We start from the raw sequence: 23,135 nt of genomic DNA, 5'->3' as shown, positions 1-23,135 counted from the left end.
CCTAATGTTGTGTGTAGCTAGGGCTGTCACGATTAGGAATTTCTGGAGATGATTAACTTTCAGACAAATAATTGTGATTGACGAATATATTGTCTATTTTTTCCTTCTTAATATTCTACTATTGTAGTATAATTAGCTTTAATAATACACATTCTGTGCTGTACTGTACACCTTAATGAATAAGAGCAATTTAATGACATTTTGAACATCAAGAAATAGACAAAGACATAAGTAACTTCTCCATTCTTTCAGAGGATTTATTGTAATCAATCAGCTGCAACAGGGCAAGCATTGAAGCAAACTCACATTATTCCTGCCTGTTAGGCTAAAACTGTTAGAAAGTATTGCACAGGTGAAACTTGTGCAAACCTGTGCAGCATTTCTTTAAATGCTGGTTTTTCTACCGTATTAAACGGCTGCATTTCCTTAGCAATGAACCGCGTTACACTGTCTGTTAACGTGCGCCATCTTACACTGTCCTGTTTATACTTGGAGTGTCATCCGAAGGATTCGCCAAGAGCCAGTTGACGGGATGCACCAGCTGCTGTTGCACCGGCTGGTGATTGTGCTTGTGTGGTCTTTCCAAGTTCGGCGTATTGCTGTGGATGATGGGTCTGTAGATGTTGTTTCAAATTTGTTGTGTTAGCGCTTTTGACTGGCACTTTTTTTAGGGCAAAGTTTACAGATCGCTTCCTCCACATTACTGGGTTCTCCTTTATCGTTAGGCTTAAAACCAAAATGCATCCACAGCGGTGCCGTGGTACGTGGCTTTGGAACCAGAACCTCCTCACCCTCCATGTTATTATCCTAGCCTCGCTAAACATCCAACCAAGACGAGAGGGAAACAACACAGTGAGGCAGTGAGGCTGCGACGTCATCATGCTGCGTCAGATTCTGAGTTATTTTATGCAACTTTGTGGATAAATAAATAATTCACGGTAATCACGAATATGAAAAATTATCGCGATTGGTGAATATTGTAATAATTGTGACTGCCCTATGTGTAGCTCCACCTTTTAGGTACAGATAGGTAAGACTGGCACCCCTACGGAAGGGTGCCGAAAAGTGGGACGGTATGGGTCGGTTTTTGGGACCCTTTCCAACTTGTGCTCTATGGAAACGCAAAAAAATGCATGCCGTACCACACCAAACTGAGCCAGACTGCTTGGTGGAAACGACCTATAAGTGAACCCCCAGCTCAAAGCTAACTCCGCCCACTTCAGGATTTCAAAAAATGCACAGAAAGTGAGCAGTTCTAGGTACTGAGAGGAGGGAGGGGAAAAGGATAGGACTTTCCAGGGTTGTGACAGTGACTCCCCTTGCCAGAAAGTGACACAGAGTCCTGCAGCACTGCTGCCTCAGGACGATCTTTTGGAGGTGGAGGAGGATTTTGCCCCTCCAGAGTCCCCTGAAGTAGGTTGTGGAGTGGTGGTGGGCCGTGGTGTTCCTGAGCACTACCTGTTTGGGCTGTTTGCTCCAGCACCAGCATTACTAAAACCGGGACCTTACAGCCGAAGCACTGCAGGTGCAGGAGAGGATGAGAGTGGGCTCTGGATGGCAAAGTCAGATAGAGGCAGTAACATTCTACCTTTTATATAGAGTTTGTGCCTACTATTGGTAGGTTTCTACATCATATAAGTCCCGCCTTTTCAGAAAGATTTTCAAAGCAGATGACTTTTAATTGAAAGTTGTAAAATGCAGATTTTTTATCAGTTTGACAAAGACATGCTAACCATTGTTTTTTCAAATGACAGTGCCGTCAATTTTCCTCTATAATCTTGGCAGATTACCAGCTGGAACAAAACCAAATCATAAATCACAATCTGTGATTAGAGTACATTTATTTTTTGGACCATAGTTCTGCCCTTCCCAACTGCAGTTAGAGAGTTATTAATGTAATAAATGATTATATTTTTGTGTTGGTACAGAAATACATTTATTAGCTACTTTTTAAAACTTCTATAGAAGTGATGACTTTCAGAACTGAGAAAAGTCCATGGATTTATACAACAGATAAATATAAGTAGGTACTGTATGCCCAGTGTTTATGCATTACCATATGCAAATATAATAATGCACACTTGAAAGTCCCTGTAAAGTGAAATTCAAACTTTGTCTTAACCAAGTGGCAACCTCCAGTCCTGAAAAATGAAGCCAATGCGCAAGTGCAAAAAATTGCAATACCATGAGTGTCCACTTGAGGCTGGCTGCAGGAACACCGGAAGTCCTGTCTGACTACCCATTAAACAAGAAATAAACTGGTTTACAGCCTGGTTCATGTCTCATTAGCTAATGTCGTCATGTGCTATCACTGTACAGGGGTTGAGTGTTTTTGTACCACAATCTAGAACTGGGCGATATATTGAGTATACCATATCATGGCTTTTGCCACGCACGATGTATAAAATAATCATGTATATGTGAACATCGAGTTTAAATTATGTGGAAGTTTTGAGGCATCAGCGTGCATTTCTCACTGGAGTTTCACTTCTCCCATTGTCCCTAAACGCATCTCTCACAGCAGAGAGCTCACTCCCCCACTCATCCAGAAAACTCTCCTCCGCACATGCAGTCTTTACACACTAGATATGTTGGAATAAAGTTGCTGTTAACATGTGAAAACACAGAGATCTACGTGTGGCTGAATTTTGGATTTAGACCGTAAGAAAGTTGTTCACTTCTTTCTTGTCTTGGTTTAATTTGAGCAGGGCAAACATATGAGCCCATAACATCACAGGTCTAAATGGGGAATTACCTAATAACGCTACAATGACATTAAATCACCGAGCAGTTCATCTGAATACAGTTTGTTGTTAGCTGATGACACTGCCTTACTTGAAAGTTAACAGCCATTTACATGCTGTGTTTTTGTTCATTGGGAGATAAAGTTCCCAAATCTATCAGCCACGCTGGCCTACGGGTAATTAAAAGTATTATAACAGAGAGATTTGTGCCAGAAAACAGTACATTTAATCCCCCACTTCTGTCTCTCTGCTCTGGCACTGAGTCAGGCAGCTGCACTCTGATATTAGTGATGATATGGCTCAGGTTAGAACTAGTCTAGATTGTTGACTTCATCCAAAGCTTAAAAATAACTACTTTATGCAGAGCTTGTTATGGCTTAAATGAGGGTTTGTTAGACGTCTTTTTAAAATGCCCTGCCCAATGACTATGCTTTAAAAAAATGACTCATATAAGTGTTTTCTTATGTGCCACACTGGTAGTTCTCAATCAGCCCTGGTTTTCAGGCCATAATCCCTCATGCTATTTGAAAGTTAAATGTCTTCTAAATGATGACCAGCATCTTAAGTGTTTCATATGCTGTGGTTAAATGAGGGAATGAGACACTTGATAATGAATTAAAGTGATTTATACATAAAAAATTGCTATATTGGCGGCCTGCCAGCTTTATTTTAAAGCATGACAAACCATCCACCCAACCTCCTTCATAATGAATTGTACTGTTTTATAACAATGCAATGCCACCTCTGCTTCCACCAGTTGAAGAGAAAATGGGTACAGTAATTGCATGAGTGCAAAACCACAATAGCCTGCTTGTAAGGAGACAAAACATGTTTACAGTTTACAAGTTAAAGACCTTTGCTCTGTGTTTGTGTGCAGGGACAGACTACTAACTGCTGAGACAGACTGAGCAGAAATGAAGTTCAGGTCCTAAAAATGTCCTGAGGTTCACCACAGATGATTTTAAATGATACCTGAAATTCATCTGACATTATTACCTCATGGTAAATTAAAAACAGCATCATTTTTTGTCACAAACAATGTCACATACAGACATCCACAGCAGCTCAGCTGTTACCCACACATGGACAGAAAGCATGCACACAGCTGTTTGAGGCTTATATCTAAATCTGAAGAGAGGATAGGCACAGTGGATGGCATGCACTCACATCCCTTAATCTCATCTCTGTGGGTCTGAACATGGACCTGACGAAGCGTTTTCTGATTGGCTGACAAACTTCTGTCTTTATCTCCTTCTTATACACGCCCACAGACACACTCAGTGTCTAACACACTCACATCACAGCTGCTGCAACAAACAACCACACTCAGGATGTTGTGACCAACTTCCTCAATGAACAGTCTCTATTTGGTTGTATGTTGCTATGGCATCCATGGATGGCTTTAAATAGAGTATACAGTTGCTGAAGAAACTCTCAGTCTTTGGATGATATGCTCAAATAATTTGCCCTGATCTGTTACTGTGCAACAAGGTTTTTAATTTGTTTTTTTTTGTTCATCCCTATATCTCGAAATATAGTTAAAGAGGAATGTGGCCAGAGTAGATAAGCGTTTAGCAAGTATTGTTTGTATTGATACAATAAATGATTTAAAATAGATACCAGGCCTAACGCTCAGTATAGATTGTTTATGGTAAATCAATTATATTGGTTTTATTTTATTTTTTGGAGCATTTACAGTATCTTATAGATACTCATACCTGCTGATACCTGTTTTATACCACAGCAACAAAAGGAGAATTTTAAGACCAGAAATTTAGGTTATTTATTGTTTTCAATCACTAAAAATGGCAAGCAAACCACTGCTAAAAACTTCTCTTCGGTCTCTTTCAAATTGACTATTTCTGCCACACTCACATCACAGCTGCAACAAAGAACCACACTCAGGATGTTGTGACTAACTTCCTCAGTGAACAGTCTCTTTTTGGTCGTGTGTTGCTGTGGTAACCACGGATGAGGGAAAAGCTACCAGTTCCATACAACTTTTCCAGATGTTGCCATATTAGTACAGTGTAGATGGTTTTCAAGACTGTATCAGTGTTACCTTTTCAAGGACTAGGGCCGGTACTGTAAATCAGAATGTGGGTGAAACTTCCAGTGCTAAAGTGGAAGTACATTAAATTTGTGTATTCTAGTGCAGCGGCTAACGATAGAGGCTAACTACGAATGACAGTTGTTTCGATAGGAATTCACCTCGAATTTGTAAATATTGTTATACTTTTGTAATCACATGTTAACCTTGTTTGTATTGTAAGCCGTAAGTATATAAAGTGGATACCGCCTTGATTTTTGTTAAATCTGTAAAGCTATATTCGCTGAAAGTTTAAAATTATGCTCAGTGGGCGTGCAGGTGGCCTAGCGGTCTAAGGTGCTACCCATGTACGTGGGCGGCCCGGGTTTGAATCTGGCCTGTGGCCCTTTACTGCATGTCTCTCCTGTTTCCAACTCTATCCACTGTCCTCCTGTCGAATAAAGGCAAGAAAATCCCCAAAATAAATCTTAAAAAAATTACACTCAGAATCTGTTGCTTCGTACCTGGTGCTAATAAAGTTAAGAAGACAAGTTAATGTCTTTAACAGCAGTGTTTCAAACACGCTGTTCACTAAGTGCATCGGGGATGTGATTCTTTCCATACTCAATCATTAATTGTTAATATAAAACTAGACATTCACTGAGCTGAAGAGTTATCAACCTGACTCATGGAGAGTTGCAGCAACATAATTCCCATGTTTAAAAGAGGGAGTGGTTGATGAAATAAGGATTTCAGCAACCCCACAAACTAAAAAGAGAAAATGTTATCTGAAGGTGATGTCCAAACTCCTTTGACAAAACGTGATCGTCTATTACTATACTGATACAAAGCAAATAAAGTTAACTAAATATGCTCATCTAGGTTTTCTGAGTTGATGTCGTCACTCTTGTAGAGGGCAGAGAAATAATAATATAATCCTGTTTGAGGTGAAACAGACGAAGTTTACATATTTTAATGTCCAAATTACTGTAATAATCACGTTCAGCATCTCGTTTCGATGCAAAGTCCCATTCAGATAGAATGGACCGGAAGTTGCACCCATACTTCATGCAAAGAATAATGTTGGTTAGGAATAAAATGGATAGTGACAGCTATTTCTGTTTTCTGTTAAAACATACTGAGATGCAGAGGTGGAAAAAGTACAAGTATTTAATTTAAAGTTGACTTTAAGCATTGAGTACTGAGTAGCTACTGAGGAGTTGTAGAGTAAAATATGATCTTCCATTACTGGCAAGAACTAGAATGGATCTCCAACCAGGTTTTCAGGGAAAGTCACACCTCTATAGTAAACTAAAACAATGCAAAATTGATGGTGTTTATTAAACTCCTAAAGTGTTACATGTAAAACTTGAGTGTCCACACTACATGTAGTTAAACTACACTTTTAAAGTGTTATATTTTCTATTGTTCGACAGAGCTACAGTAACTTGAAAATCTGAGGCAGGGTGGGTCCCCTCTGGGAGAACAAAGCAAGAGTCAACCTCATGACAAGGCCGTTCAAACTAATGAAGAATATGCACCATGCATCCACCTAAAAATTACAGGTGAGAACTCTGAGTAGATAACTTAACTCATGGTGCAAATGCGTCACAACGAAAACAACAACAATCCAAAACAATGGCATGATGGATAAAGCGGTGAACAAATCCCCCCAGATTTGATCAATTGATTCTCTACAGAGTTGAGCTAACACTGGTGGATAAATATTGTGAAATAACTCCAACGCTGAAGATCATTTTACTGGAATTAAAACAACACTTTCAGTGTTAAAATCAACTTACTTTCCACCTCTGCTGAGATGTAAGTTTTGGTTTATATTGCCCAGCCCTAACACTGTAAAACTCAACATCACTGAAAGTCATAATCCTGGGTTTCCACTGCTTGTCCATATATGGCAGTGAGTGCATTTTGACAGTAAAAGCAGGGTTTACACCATGAATGAGATACTCCTAAAAACACCCAGGTTTCAAAGTAAAACACTTTTCCATGCAAAAACCAGCTTTATATTTCAGCTTGTCAGTCCTGTTTTTTACTCAGTAAAACAAACATGCTTCTAGTTTGCGTCTAAACTAACGGCTCATTCCCCTGCAGCCTTTAATTAAAGCATCGAATTACCGTGCTGTAATCTGTGCCTCATGCTGTGCTGATTCGCTGAAAAAAAGTCGGTTTGGACCTACCTGAACGGTTGTTGTCGGGTTCGGACGGAGGTTCGGACTGCTTTGGACCTGTCTGAGCCGCGGTGAGCGATTGTAGCTGCAGCTGGGGCAGAGAGGCGTCGAGTCGGCAGGGCAGTTGAGCTCAAAGCCGCTGTATATGCCAGTGAACCGGGACACTCCCCGTTATGACACACCCCCTGGTCCGGCAGCTGCACCGCCTGCAGAGACATCACACATAACACATGAATCTGTCTCACCAACCTCTAACAGCCTGGACAACAATGAGTGCTGTTAACATATCAGTATGTAATGTTAATAATATGTTGTAATTATTTAAAGTAAACGTATTTTATTGACGGGATAGCCCCTTAAGATGGATCATCTCGTTTTATAGCCTATTAGCTAACTTTTAAATCCTAGACCTCTCATTTCAGCGTTTTAACGTGTTTGTTTTTATTTATATTTTACATTTTTGATAATGGTGTGAATTAAAAGTTCTTAAATGTTTGTGATTAAGTATGGTCAGTGCTCTACTGTTTAATAGATCTGTTGTTACAAAGCTCTGCCAGTGACTCTGCACTTCCGGTGACTCCCTCCATCAAAGTGTGCGTCTGGTACAACACTGCCCCTTCCTGGTCCTCTTCTACCACTGGATGCTAACAAGGCATGCCAGGTTTATTTATAGAGCTCCACTCATTCACATATCATACATCATACACTGTCTGTTCCCCCCCACCCCACCCCACCAAAAAAAAAACAAACAAACAACAACCGTGATAGCATTAAAAGACAGCTTAAGACACGATAGAAACGAGATTAAAGTAAGATAAACTTAAATAAAGAAAATTAAATTCAACAAAAAAAATTACCCCCCCAACCCATCAAAAGTCAATATATATGTGTGTGCATGTAATAAAAATAAAATAAAATACTTTAATATGAATAAATACAATTTCTTAGAAGTAGTCAATATAGTCAATATAGTCAAATAATTTGGTTTGTTTTTTTGGCAAGAAAAAAATATAGAAAAAACATACATGTCAAAGTGATAACAGATGTCCACAAAAGTATTGTCAAGTGAATTAAATTATGTAATTTAAAATAAGTGACTGCATAAATATTCATCCCCTCTACGGTGACTGGCCTAATTTATTTGTGCTAGTGGTCGCACAAATAGTGAAATGGGATCACCTGAGTGCAGTGAATGTGTCTCAAGTGATTGTAGTGTAGAGACACGTGTATCTGGAAGGTCCAGTCACTAACTAGTATCTCTGCCCACCATTTCACCATGAAGTCAAAAGAACAGCTAAGAAACTTGGAGAAAAGTTACAAAAGGAACTAAACACCCCTTGGACTTCACACAAATCCATATTATGAAATGGAAGGAATATGCACATGTGTAAATCTGCCAAGATCAGGCCGTCCTCACAAACTGAGGGACCGTGCAAGAAGGAGACCAGTTAGAGAGGCCACCAAGACACCTATGACTACTCTGAAGGAGTTACAATCTATATATATACACAATCTCATTTATATATATATCTATATATATATATAGATATATATATGACAATTTAGTGCAATTCACTTAAAAAAAGATAATTTTCTGGCTATTTGAGGTTAGGGTGTTATGGGAGCATGGCATATAGAAAGCCACCGTTGAAGAAAATTCATAGTAAATCTCGACTAGAGATTTCCAAAAAGCTGGGAGTAGGCCTGCCCACATTATTGAATGGGGCTCTGAAAAACCAAGAGGGTTGGGCCCTCCTCAGTTGTGATTTACTGATGATATCAACGCATGTGTGTTAGATTGGTGCTGTCATTATGGCTAACAGGGACTTAAATTTGGAGCCGAGAAGAGTGTTCAGCTATTATTGGGTTCTGATGTTTGAATTATTTATCTGTGCCACTTTTTAACCACTTTTCATCACAGTGTCTGCCCTATTTTGCCTATTTTTTAAAACACTTTTTTGATTTTTTGCAACATTAAACCATTTTTTCCACTTTAAACCAATCTTTTCAATTTTAAACCCATTTTTACTACTTTTTAACTGCTTTTCACAATTTTTATTGTCCATATTTGTCACTTTAAAACAATCTTATCTCATGTTCTGTGTTTTTCCCTTTTAGCCCCTTTTAACATTTTTTTTGCAACCCTGTAATTACTTTTCTCAATGAATTTTCTTCAATTTATCCACTTTTTAATCAATATTTGCCACTTATGATACATTTTTCCACTTTTAAACTGCTTTTCACCATTTTTGATACCCATCTCTGTCACCTTCAGCCAATCTTGCCTCTATCAGCTTTTTTTTTTTGTTTTTTTTTTTTTTTTGCATTTTTAATTATTTCAGTACCTTTCTAGCCACTTTTTGCCACACCTTTCTGACCATTTTTGCCAGTTTTGCCTTCATTTTGCAGTGAATTAATCATTTTTCCCCAGAAGACATTTGAGTTTCTTCTACTTTATTCTGTAGTATCCTGACATGTGTTTATGTCATGGTTTTACTATGAAGTCTGGCATTACTTATCAAAGAGTTCAGTCAGTCTGCTCATCCACACTGTTAACATCACCAATAAAAAGGTTAACATTTCTGCATTGTGCAATACATTTTTGTTGCTTTGATTTGAGTGGTTATTACTGTTAGGTTAAATGTAAAATACGGTTATCATGGCAGAACTCTACAATGGGCCCCCACCCCCCTTTGGGTAAGCCCCGGAAAGCTTCTCATTTATTGGCAGCCTTGATTGCACACAAGTAACAAATATATAGTTTTCATCATAGTCCATTTGAAAAAAAATGTATGATAAACATCAACATATATTTCAACCTAAATGTAAATAAAAGTACATAATTTAATTGGATAAACACAGACCTTAAGGTAATCTAAACTGCTATGAGTGTATTTAGTGTAAAATTGGGTACCTGAGTGTATTTTACATTAATATATGCCTTTTTCTGATGATGCTTGCAAAAGATCTTTACAGCAGTAGTTACAGCCAATTTTATCTGAGATTTCTTGTGGACCTACCATAAACAAAAACAATCAAAATATTTAAAGAAATGTATTTTTCATGTTTTCAGGCAATTATGATCATGTTTTCTTTATGCTTAAGTTTCTTGTAATTTGAATTTGAGAAAGAGGGCAATATGAGGCTCGCCGGCTTTAGATAGTTACGAATAACTACAGACTACCGGAGCGCCTGCTTTTAAGCACTGACGTTTTTTTTTTTTTTTTTTTTAGATAATAATAATAATATAAAAGGCGCAAATAAGTTACTTTCATACTTAGCTCTGAAATTTAAAAAAAAAGTAGTTCAAAACGAATTTTGATTATAAACTTAAGCTAGAAGTATAATCAAATAGAAATGAACAAAAAGTGTATTTGGTAATTGATACATTTCACATTTCTCCTTACGTGATTGCGCACGCACATGCACGTCATTTATTGTCATGGAAACGATGCAGCCCTATATATAGGGGCCCGAACCTTCTCCTCTCCCCTTTTGCATATGAAACCTGAACAGTTGACGTGCAAATCCGAGCTGACCGAAGCTAACTTTTGGAAAGCTAATCAGAAAACTTCTACAAACATCGGACAGACTTTCTTCAAGCCAAGGATTTTTAATTTCAGTGGAAAGCCGATTTTAAAATGAGCATCAGCAGACCACTGGACGTCCACCTGTTGGACTTACTTGCGGGTGTTGTTGCTCCCAGAAACATCGATGGAGGTAAGACAGCTTTAAATTCTGCTAAATTTATGTAGACTGTAATCACTGAACAAGTAGCCTGTTTCTTTTTATACCTAATCCGCTTTATCTGTAGGCCTGCAGGAGTTAGTGAAACTTTTAAAAACTTAAGTTAGCTTCTTTAGGTCTGTTTGGATAATTTAGCTGACTGACTTCTAGACATCAGTTTTTTACTCGACGATTTTTTCAATTTAACCCCGTTTTTCTCTCTGATTGGATTTTTGTCAATATCCCGGGAAAAGTTGGAGGGAAATAACAGTTGATATAGTGATTTGAAAGCATATTTATTTTTGTATGAGTTCGTTATTTTTTGCAAAACCATAATGTTAAGAAACGGCTAGCTTAAATTAAGCTAATTTTGAAAAATGCTGAATCATAGCCATAACGGAACTAAATGGCTCTGATCTCTAGAACGTAGAACGCCATGATGTACTAGGGGAATTTGGGAAAATGCTGTACTCTGATTGGCTCTTCTGGCTCTGATCTTTGGAACGTCATGACGCACAGACAGCAGCAAGTTGTCCTATGTGGATTTACATGTGTTATTTTATCAGGCGTTAAAACAGATTCAAATTAAGTTTAATTCATAAGCCAGACAGTTAAATATTTATTTCCAGTGGCTGTTCTTTCATGGTCAACCTGTTAACAAAGACTAAATGTGTTCTCAGTTCGTCCAAAATAAAAGAAATGCACAATATTTGATAAAGGCCTGAGTGTTAAAGGGATATTTCGGGATTTTTGAAGCTGGGCCACATGAGATACCTAGAAGTAGAAGTGGCATTAGCCTCCAGTGATTTTAGTGAACATTGCTCTTTAGGAAGGACTCGCTAGTTGATATCACTGGAGGCAAATGCCGCTTCAACTACTAGGTACTTTATACAAGTCAACTTCAAAAATAGTGAAATATTCCTTTAACAGGCCTCTCTTTGTGTGCTGGTGGATTAGTAGTGTACTGTGGGTGTAGTAAGGAAACATTTGTTTTTCACTTTGTTATTGTTTATTTACTTAAAAACATTTAAGTTTGGAAGTTAAAGTGAATCTTCATTAACCATTTTGAGTTTGTCTCCTTAAGGTGACGCACCTTTCATCCTGGAGCATCCTGTCGAAGATGGAATCCGTGAGGACATCGAGGCTGCCCCGATGGTCACCATCCCTGATGATGAGCAGGAAATAGGTGAGTATGAAGGTGAGTATGGTATTCCTTTTGAAGGTGAAGGCATAGGATTTCCCCTGATCTTATCCGACAAATCGGATGATGAGACAGACGAGGAATCGGATGATGAGATCCAAAACATTGCAGACTTTAGAAGACGGTGGTTTGATGATGAGGACTGGAATGATGGGGACGACTCCGGTTATGAGTCCATGTTGGAGGACGAAGAGGAGGAAGATGAAGAGGATGATATCAGACCTCTTTCCCCTCTTGGTCAGCAATTACCACTTTTGGAGCACTTTAGGCAGGGTAGGCGCCAAGAGTTTCCTCCATTCCCCGCTGGACTTCCTGGACTTCCAGTCCCTGCTCCTCCTCCTGCAGGACCTTCCGTCTCTGCTGGATTACCTGCTCCAGAGGAGTCTGCTCCGTCCACCTCAGGCCAGGGCCTGAAGAGAAGCAGGGAAGAGAACGCTGCAGCACAGGAGGGTGCGAAGAGGCAGAGGATGGACGAGGATGTGGACGATGAGCAGCCCTCCACCTCTGGAGTCAGCTATTCTGTCCAGAGTAGACACTGGTACTGGCAGCCTCCATATGATGACAGTGACTCGGATTAAAACCGACGTCCTGTTTGATGGGACAGTTTGGGAGAGTCCAAAAACTTTGGCTGTAATGGTCTAGGAATTTTTTTCAGTTTTATTTTTTATTTCATTTTCAATTTTAGGTTAATGTAAGTAAGTAAGTAAGTAGGTAAGTAAATTTTATTTGTATAGCACCTTTCACGGAACAATGTCACAAAATGCTCTACAACAGTTAAAAGCTAGTGAATTGGTTAAGTTTTTAGTTTGCAAAAATGCTTTGCCTTAGTTTAGTTCTTAATAGTTTTTCTGTTAGCTTTTTTAATTACACAGTACAGTTTTAGTTTTGTTGCAAAAATACTTGTATGTATTTATTTGTTTATTTGTATGTATGTTTTTTACTTTATCTATTGATCTATTTATTTATTTATGTACTGATCTATTTATCTAGTTTTGGTTTCCAGGTTGATTTTCACACTTTCAATTTTATTTATTTTGTCAGTTTTTAATAACCTTGCCTCATACATTTCTGACATTGTTGGTGTTCACCAAGGCTGCCCATTAAGGGGAATAAAGGGCAAAGCTTCCTGGGGCCCAGCCAAAAGGGGGCCCACAGAGGTCAGGAAAACCATGGTCCATTGCAAAGTTAAGCTGTGATAACCACATTTTAAATTTTACCTGAATTATAACCACTCATATCAAGGCAAAAAAAATGTATTTTTTTTTATGCTGTAACATAATGCAAAATTAAATAGTCACAAGGGGAAAAAGGGGATAGCAGCATAAATGGGTTAAGAAAAGGTGGCAAAAATCCAACACATGCATTGATATCAATAAATCACAACAGTAGAGGGCTCATTCACTGGGTTTTTCAGGGGCCAATTCTGTGGGCAGGCCTGGTGACCACTCAGGTCAGACTTGTTCTTATAATTAGAATTGTACTTCTCTATGATGTTATTGTTGAAATTAAAATTAGGTGGCTTGAACAAGAGGTAAATTAACATTTCATGGCAGCATTAATAACATTATTGTTCAAATTTCACTTATTCATTAATGAAGACTTTAATGGTCCTACTAACTATTTGTCCTTATAGAGTGTAGATGTTTATGAAAACTAAGGTAAGCATGTCCTTTCCAAGACAGAGGTAAGGCTTTATGAAGAATCAACTTCAAATGTTTCTTAATTTCAATTTTAGCTTATTTAAAAATATTTGAAATGGGCTTTAATTCTCATGTTGTTGTATTTGGTTTATTGCTAAAGGAATAGATGAATGTATCAAACCAAGGAAGATTTATGACTTAAACAACTTGATTTGAATTCTCCTTCATATCTACATTTTGATTTAACTGCTCAGTTTTTTTAAACTTTCTTACTTTGCTGCATCTTTCTGTTTTGCTTTTTCTCTTTGTTTTTCATGCAGACATGGAGAGGAAGGCCCATCATGGAGAGAAGTGTTTACCCCAGACCAGAGGAGAAGGATGGATGGCTACAGGACCAGCTGGAGAGTGGTGGTTGCCTTTTTATCCAGACCTCCAAGTAAGTAATCCCCTCATGAAAAATCCTGGATTTTATTTATTATGGTTATGGTTTTATTTATTACATCATATCCTTCAGCAGCACAAAAGTCTTGAAGTTTTGTTCAAACGTATTCAAACTTGCCTTTCTGTCTCACAGGACCGGGGTCTTCTGTGTTTTTGGTATTTGCGGAGCAGCTGAACATGAACCAATGGATCGACCCCCTGCCCCTCCATCTCCACACCAGCACCACCCTCTTCAGCCAGCAGCCCAGAGACGAGGACCGCCCCAGCATGACCAGCACTGAGGATGTATGTTTCCATGTGCTTTGTCGGTGCTGGTTGGTTTGGGATGCTCCTCACACATCATCGAGGAGTCTTTGATGCAGACCTGTCACTGAGGAGACAGAAGACTAAGAAACTATTACTTCCAGTTCCACAGTTCCTTTCCTGTCTCAAACCCTACCTATTCTAATTCACTCTGCATCATTTATGAAATGGAATGGATTATAATAAAATTTCATCTGGAACAATAGAAGGAAAAGAATATGTTCATTAAATTAATCAGAGCTAAAGAATATGGAGGTCTAGCCGTTCCTAATCTCCAGAGCTACTTTGGAGCAACACAAATAAACACAATAATGACAATCACAATAATGAAAGACAAGCAAAATGGTTATCAATTGAGATAAAATATTTTCATATTGTTGAACATTACTTTAGTCTGTCTGTGTCTGCTGACTTGATTAGGGCACTGGACACCACTGCAAGACTGAGAACATGACAATAACACTTCAAATTACTGGCATGGTATTTGCCAATATTCTCAAAAGATGTTTTCTCCACTTTCATTGGAAAGTCCAAAGAGTTTCATGTCAGCCCATGTTAAATGACTTGATGGTAACAGAGAAATAAAAGATTTTTTTCTAATATCAGAAATAAAGGTATGTCTTTGCAAACACTAAGTAACATAACATTATTCATAGCTGAATATTTTAGGGCCTTCCTGAAACCCTTACCTATTTTAAAAATGATTTTGACTAAATCTCATTACCATTTTCAAAGAACTAACATCCACTGAGTTAATCACTCATCAGTCTTTCTTAAATGAATATTAAGGTCACATGTAGTAATAGGAAAGTCCATCACCCCTTGAAGTAAACCTTGCAGACCTTTCCTCCCTGTTAAGCAAATTGTCAGCCCTTGTAGCCCCCTAGTGGACAAATGACAAATCAGAGAATTAAAGTTTACTCTGTAGTCATCCTGTGCCTGGAAGGTCCAGTCACTGGTTAATCAGTGTTCCTCGCTACCATTACAACATGAAAAAGGACACTCCAAGCAACTCAGAGAAAAGGTTACTGAAAAGTAGAAATCATGGGATGAGTACAACAAAATCCAAGGCACTAGAAAATCCCCCAAGAATTCAGTTACAGACCTCATTAAGAAAATGAAGGAATATGGCAAATCTGCCTAGTTCAGGCCATCCTCACAAACTGAGTGACTGTGCAAGAAAGAGACTAGTGAGAGGCCACCAAGACACCTATGATGACTGAAGGAGTTACAAGCTTCAGCAGCTGAGATGGGAGAGACTCTGTATACAATAACTGTTGCCCGGGTTCTTCATCAAAGATTTAGGGGAGAATGGCAAAGAGAAAGCCACTATTGAAGAAAACTCATTAAATCTTGACTATAGTTTGCCAAAAGGCATGTGGGAGACTATAGGGTCAAGTGGAAGAAAGTTTTTTGGTCTAATGAGACTAAAATGGTACTTTTTGGCCATCGGACAAGACATTATGTCTGGCTGACACCAAACACTGCACCTCACCACAAACACACCATCTTGACTGTGAAAAGCAGCGGTGGCAGCATCATGCTGTGGGGATGTTTCTCAGCAGCTGGCCCTGGAAGGGGTAGAGGATAAAATGAATGCAGCAAAATATCATAATCCTGGAGGACAGTCCTCATGCTGGCTCAGACTACATGACTCTATGGTCATTCACAACAGCACCGTGTCAGACTATGCAACTAAAATCTTGACCTGTCTTGGTGGACCCCACTATAAGAGGGATCCTGACCACTCATCGCATGCTAACTTCCCCACTGTCTCTCTGGCTGTGTGCCAGTTCACAGGTTGTCAAAGTGTGTCAGTCACTCCAAAACAGGAGCCTTCAGTGTGATTCTAGCAATCCTTTGCACGTAAAAGAATAAAACAAAACACAAGAAACAGTTATGGATTGGGTTATGGATGAAAATTATGGATGTATCAAGAGGAGGACAATAGACGACAGTGTAAGAAAATTTCTGACATGCTAGTTTTGTTGAGTCGTGGTTTTAGGGTGTCTTGGACGTGTCGTTAATTATGTCACACTACAAGAGTGTTTGTCATTCTAAGCGTGCCTGAGTTTTAATGATAAACTGCTGTTGGGCTAAAATCTGGCTTGTTTGTGTAGTGTGAGCCAGCTTGTATTCAGTCTGCAAGAGAACGACAGCCTGGGAGAAGATTTATTTTCCAGCAAGACAATGACCCAAAGCATACAGCAAAAGATACACAGAAATGGTTTAAAGATGACACGATTAATGCTCTGAAGTTGATGAGTCAAAGCCCAGACCTCAATGCAACAGAGAATTTGCAGCTGGATTTGAAAAGGGTTGTTCCCGCATGATTCCTGTGCAACCTTGCAGAGCTTGATCAGTTTTGCAAAGACGAATCAAGTAAAATTGCCGAGTCTAGATGTGCAAGCCTGTTTGAGACATATACACACACACTCAGTGCTGTGATTGCAGCCAAAGTTGCATCTACTAAATACTAACTTGAAGGGGGAACATTTATGCAGTCGCATATTTTTTTCTCATTGGCATAACTTTGTAGAGATATGTTTTCACTTTGACATTACGCTGGATAATAACTAGCTATCAAGGAAGAGACTGGATCTGGCACTGTGTTTTTATCGACTGTCTATATCTGGTAACAGCATGTTTCATAAGGGCAGAAGGAAAATATTTCAATCTCCAAAGGGACAGTATGTCATGAAAAAGATTAATGGGTACCACATGTTGCTTTAAACAGATGCTGTGTGTTGAATTAATCTCACTGATGTCTATGTTAACCAATTCTAAAGATTCAAACTGTAAATTATGCATAAGGAGTCATGTTATATACAGAAAAAAACAATGAGAGTTGTTTTTCTGCATTGTTGTATCAGACAAGGCACAAAGGCTGCTGTCAGGCTGACAGGAAGTGAACCCCCAATGGACAAAGCTGAACACTTGAGGCTTGGACATGAGTTGAACATTAAGGGTTAGCTTTCCATAACTGCTAAAAAAAAAAAAAAAAAAAAAAAAAAAAAAAAGAAGACGGAAAAGATACCAGTGAAACCCTGAAGTTATGCAGCTCTCTTTTCGCCAGGGTTTTAACAATAATCATCAGCTGTTTATTAGTAATGATAACGAACTTCACAGAGAACATGCAGAAATAAAAAAAAATACAGATTGTGCTGACAAAAATATTTTCAGTGCAAACCAGAAGTAGACTTGAAGTAAACACAAGATACTTGTGCTCTTCTAAAGAACTTCACCAGAACTTTCTTGCGGGAACCTCTGGTTAGTCAGCTCCCCCTCCCCGAGCCTCTTTTTGGAGCTAATGTTCTCTAGGGTGTACTCAACAGGCAAGAGAATGAAGCTGATGCACAATCAGAGGTTATCAGCCTTCTAAAGAAAGTGTTAGGTGTGGGAGAAGAGCAAGTTACAGCCATGGGCAACTTCATTACTGTTCAGAAGCCATCAAGTTACAATACATGTAAGATGTCGAGTACCACCTACCTGTGACACGTCCAATCCTGTTGACTTGTATGAGCCATTTGAAAACAGCATCTCCTAGAACAGTGGTTCTCAAATGGTGTGGCAAGGCACACTTGTGTGCCTTAAGGCAAGTCTAGGTGTGCCACGGGAATTTGTACAGTACGTTGTTCCTACAACTTTATGGCAGGTACTGTAACCAGGCCTGCCCACAGATCAGGCTGGACCCCAGAAAAACCCCAGAGAATGGAACCTCCCCAGTTGGGATTTATTGATGACATCAGTGTGTGTGTGTTGGATCAGTAGCATTGGTGCTTGCATCCTGGCTAACAGTTACCTCATTAAGAGCTGAAAAGCATGGCAAGCTATTATTGGGTTGAAATCGGTGTTGAAATTATTAATTCATGCTATTTTAACCAATTTAACCAATATTTCTACCCATTTTTGCCACTTCTTTTGACGACTTAAACCTCTTTGCTGCTTTTTTAAAAACATTTTGACACTTCTTATTACTACTTTTGCCACTTTTTTGGAACTTTTTGCCACATTTAACCCATTTCTGGTACCTTTTTGCCACTTTTCGCCCAATTTTGCTATTGTTTGGCCATTTTTTCCCCATCACTTTTAACCCCTTTTGACCACCTTTTAGCATTTTTAACCCTTTTTTGCCACTTTTCTGCCACTTATGATCTATTTTGCCACCTTTTTGTCACTTTCACCCCATTTATGCCACCTTTTTGCCAGTTTTTGTCCACTTTTGCCTTTGTTTGACCACTCTTTTGCCAGACTGTGCTTATTTTAATCACTTTTTACCCATTTTTACCACCTTTTTACATCAGTTAAGCATTTTAGGCCACTGTAACCCATTTTTACCACTATTTTGACACTTTCAACAAGTTTTTGCCAATTTCAACCCACTGTTTGGACACCTTTTTTTTTTTTTACCAATATTTGCCCATTTCTGACTTTGTTTTGCCCTTTTTTGCCCAATTTTGCCTTGTTTTTCATCACTTTTAACCCATTTTTGCCACCTTTTTCCCACTTTTGCCATCTCCATGATCCCAAGTTGGCTGGGCTACATAAATCTCTCCCCTTTCAGGCCACCTTGACTGTAACATTATCTAAAAAGTGTTTTGTATCGAGTGACACACATACGGTGTGCCTTGAGATTTTGGCTTAACCTTAGGTGTGTCTTGGGGAAAAACAGTTTGAAAACCACAGCCCTAAAGCACCTTAGTTTTAAGGAGGGCCTGCTAGAGATAAGCCAGGGTAGGTGGCCATCTGTTAGGGAACCTATTTCTAACCACACCATAAAATCACCCTGCCAAAAAGAACACAGCTAGGGTTCATTGAGCATGTAGTCAAAATCATCAAGACAGGCAAACAAGACACACAACAAGTTGTGACACCACAAGCTGAAGTAGTGAAGGCTGAAGTTAACAATGTCACTACCCCTAGCTCTCCCCTGCCAACCTCTGGTGACCAAACAGAGAAATGCTGTTTGTGTGTGACAGACAGAGAGAGATAGCGGGAGAGGGAGAAAGACAGCGAGAGAGAGAGAAAGCAGGAGAGACAGAGGGGATATGACTGGAAACAGTTCACCCTCAGACCCTGAGACATTTTGAAATGGAAACTTTGTGGGTTTCTGCCACAGTCAGTGAGGGATGGTCTTGCGTTGTAAATGATTCAGTTGCACAGTATGAGATGGCTTTCTGCCACGACTGTCGTACGGTTGGCTTGAAATGGCACAGTGTACATCCAGCTTTAAAGCAACTCAGAGCAAAGGTTGTGAACGGTTATGAACACCCCCCATAGTTCTGTAAAATTCATCAAGAAATTGAAGTAATATGGCACATGTGTAGATCTGCCTACATCAGGCAAATTGAGTGACCATGTAAGGAGGAGACTAGTGAAAAAGGCCACCAGGACACCAATGACTTCTCTGAAGGAGTTACAAGCTTCAGCAGCTGAGATGGGAGAGACTTTGCATAATTTATGGCAGAGTGGCAAAGAGAAAGCCATTGTTGAAAAAAAATCAGATTAAATCTCTATTAGAGCTCACCAAAAAGCATGTGGGAGACTCCATGGTCAAGTAGAAGAAAGTTCTTTGTCTGATGAGACCAAAATGGTGTTTCTTGGCCATCAGTCAAAACGCTATGTTTGACATACACCAAACACCGTACATCATCTCAAACACACCATTCCCACTATTCACCACAGTGGTGGCAGCGTCATGCTGTGGGGATGCTTCTTGGCAGTCTGCCTTGGAGGGCTTGTTAAGATAGAAGGTAAATAAATGCTGCAAATAGGAAAATCCTGGAGGACAATCTTGTTCAGTCTGCAAGAGAACTATGGCTTGGGTGGAGAAGATTTATTTTCCAGCAAGACCTGAAGCATACAGCTAAAGCTACACAGAAATGGTTTAAAGACAACAAGGTGAATGTTCTAGAGTGGCCGAGTCAAAGCCCAGACCTCACTCCAATAGAGAATTTGTGGCTCGACTTGAAAAAGGCTGTTCACGCCCGATCCCTGCGCAACCTGACAGAGCTTGAGCAGTTTTGCAAAGAAGAATGAAGTAAAATTGCAGTGTCCCGATGTGCAAGCCTCATTAAGACCTATCCACGGGGACTCAATGTTGTCATTGTGGCAAAAGGTGCATCTACTAAATACTGACTTGAAGGGGGTGAATATGCAGTCAGTTATTTAACCTTATATATTTTTAATCAGTTGACGTTACTTGGTATTTTACGTTGATATAAAAGACCATTTTATAATGTTTTTGTTAAAAAAGCCAAATTACATAAACCATGATTGACTTATAAAATCACTAAAAAGGTAAAACATCCAAGAAGATTGGAATGACGGAGTCCTTGCAGCAGTGCTCTTCTGATTTAGCAGTTTTTTGAAGATGTGAAATTCAGTTCTCAAGCAGGTCATTGCAAAGTTGTAGTCTTTCAAACAGGATTCCCTCCACCCCAGTCTCTTTTCCTTTCTTTTTGTGTTGACACGTTTCTGTGTCTGTCGGTCCATGATGAGAGGGGCAGGTGCTTGGCCAGCAGCAGGGTGCGCTGCTGCCTGTTGTTGAAGAAGATTGAGGGTTACCTGTCTTTGGAATTGTCAGTTACATGGTTTGAAATCACTTACAAGTGAAGAGGGTCAAAAAGCAGCATCTGAGAGTGGACTGACAGCTTACTCAGTCTAATAAGATCATACAGTTGGTGCTTTTGATAGCTCCATTTCCACCAAGTAAGCTCATTCTCTGTTATGTTTCCCATGGGCTTTCCATTTGATGGTATTCATTCTGTTCCTGCATTTCTCAACAAGCTGCAGCTGTGTTCTTCCGTTTTTCGGTAAGCTTACTTGCTCTGACAGAAATAAAGGATCTGAAATGCCAATGTGGGTGGAGAGACTATCCCTTACACATCTGAAGGCCTCTGTGCATGTGACGCTGTGTGAGGCATAAAATAGACTCTTCACCTTCAGAGTCCACCAGGAGACTTCTGTTCCTTTACAGTACAATGTACAGCAGTTAATGCAAACAGAGAAGAAAATGTTATGAAGAAACTCTGATAGACAACAGGATAGTAAGGATTCTGGACTAAGATATCCATGCAAGGAAATAATAGCTATGAATAAAATGCATGCTTTACATCACATACACTCCTTTCCAAAAGTATTGGAACAGTGTGGCCGGTTCATTTATTCTTGCTGTAGACTGAAACCATTTGCATTTGACATCAAAAGATAAATATGAGACGAGATCGACATTTCAGCTTTTATTTCCTGGCAAACATCTGGATCTGATACATAACTTAGAAGCACCTTTTGTTTGAACCCACCCATTGTATTTTAGTGTCTTAATCATTTTATTGTAATCACTGCCAACAGTTTTATGAATTTTGAACTTCTTTTCTAATGTTTTGTCCCCTTGACTGGTATTCCCTCTTGATGATGGTTTTGTCTTATTGTTGTCTGTACCTCGGCACCATTGTAAATAAGGGTTCTCCTCATGATTGATTGAATGAATGAATTTTTTATGTGAGCAAAAGTATTTGAACATGTGACTGAGAGGTGAGTTGTATTGCCCAGGTGTGTCCTATTACATTAATTATTCAAACAATAAATAGTGCTGAATGTCTACTCTCAGTTTCAGATTTGGGTTTTGCCTGTGCAGACTGCACTTATAGTTAGAGGTGTAACCTACATGAAAACCAGAGAGCTGTCTATAGGAGAAAAAAAACGACTGTGAAGCTGAAAGAAGATGGAGAATCTATCAGAGCCAACCATTTGACTGTCCTGAAAAAGAGAGAAACCACTGGTCAGTAACAGATGTCGAACAGATAGACCAAGGAAAACAGCAGCAGCTCACGACAGAAACATTTTCAGAGTTGTAAAGAAAGACCCTAAAACAACTGTTAGTGACATCAGCAACAACTAGAGGGGAGGAGTGAAGGAATCACCATCTACTGTTCACAGAAGACCTCATGAACAACAGTACAAAGGCTACACCAGAAGATGCAAACCACTCATTAACAAGGGGAATAGAAATGTCAGGCTGCCTCAAAAATTCTGGGACAAAGTTTTATGGACTGAAACATGCAAGCCCATCTGTTAAACACAGTGGAGGTAATGCCATGGCTTGGGCTTGATTTTTCTGGCTCATTAATCTTCATTGATGATGTAACACATGATGGCAGCAGGAAAATGAACTCAGAAGTCTACAGAAACATTTTGTTTGCAGATTTAAAGAAAGCTGTGACCAAACTGATTGGGAGATCCTTCATCATGCTGCAAGATAATGACCCAAAACACACTGCCAGAACAACAAAGGAGTTCATCAGGGGCAAGAAGTGGAAGGTTTTAGACTGGCTATGTCGATGTCCAGATTTAAACCCTATAGAGCGTGCATTTTACCTGCTGAAGAGGAGACTGAAGAGAATAACTCCCCCCAAATAAACAGCTGAAAGAGGCTGTGGGGAAAGACTGGAAAAGTATCACAGGAGGAATGCAAAAGTTTGGTTATGTCACACGCTTGATGCAGTTATTACAAGCAAAAGATTTGCAACTAAATATTAAGTCCTATAACACATTTTAAGACTATCTGTTCCAATAGTTTTGCTCACATAACAGTGTGGTGTTCCGTAATAAAAGGTGTTATCTTCTAAGTTGTGTATCAGATCCAGATGTAAATATCTGAAATTAAAAGGTGAACATTTGACCTCTTGTCTCATATTCATCTTTTGATGTTAAACCCCAAATGTTTTCAGTCTACAGCAAGAATAAAGGAACTGGCCTCACTGTTCCAATACTTTTGGAGAGTGTATTAAGATAAATTATATAGAGTTTGGATGTAATATTAGTAGGCTACTTAATAGTTCTTCCGTCACACATCAATAT

The 23,135-nt window shown here is 39.1% G+C and overlaps 1 protein-coding gene across 1 annotated transcript in view; it reads right to left on the bottom strand.

Moving 5' to 3' along the window:
* gsna (gelsolin a) overlaps nucleotides 1-9,343 on the bottom strand; it is a 31,022-nt gene extending 21,679 nt beyond the window's left edge. Inside the window, 2 exon segments of the mRNA XM_041810323.1 lie at nucleotides 6,972-7,168; nucleotides 9,308-9,343. Of these exon segments, the coding sequence (XP_041666257.1) occupies nucleotides 6,972-7,168; nucleotides 9,308-9,343 (233 nt within the window).
* Nucleotides 9,344-23,135: the final 13,792 nt, after the last annotated feature.

This window comes from Cheilinus undulatus, linkage group 17 (genome assembly GCF_018320785.1).
Source record: "Cheilinus undulatus linkage group 17, ASM1832078v1, whole genome shotgun sequence".
Taxonomy (NCBI): domain Eukaryota; kingdom Metazoa; phylum Chordata; class Actinopteri; order Labriformes; family Labridae; genus Cheilinus; species Cheilinus undulatus.
This window is presented reverse-complemented; position numbering and strand designations above follow the sequence as displayed.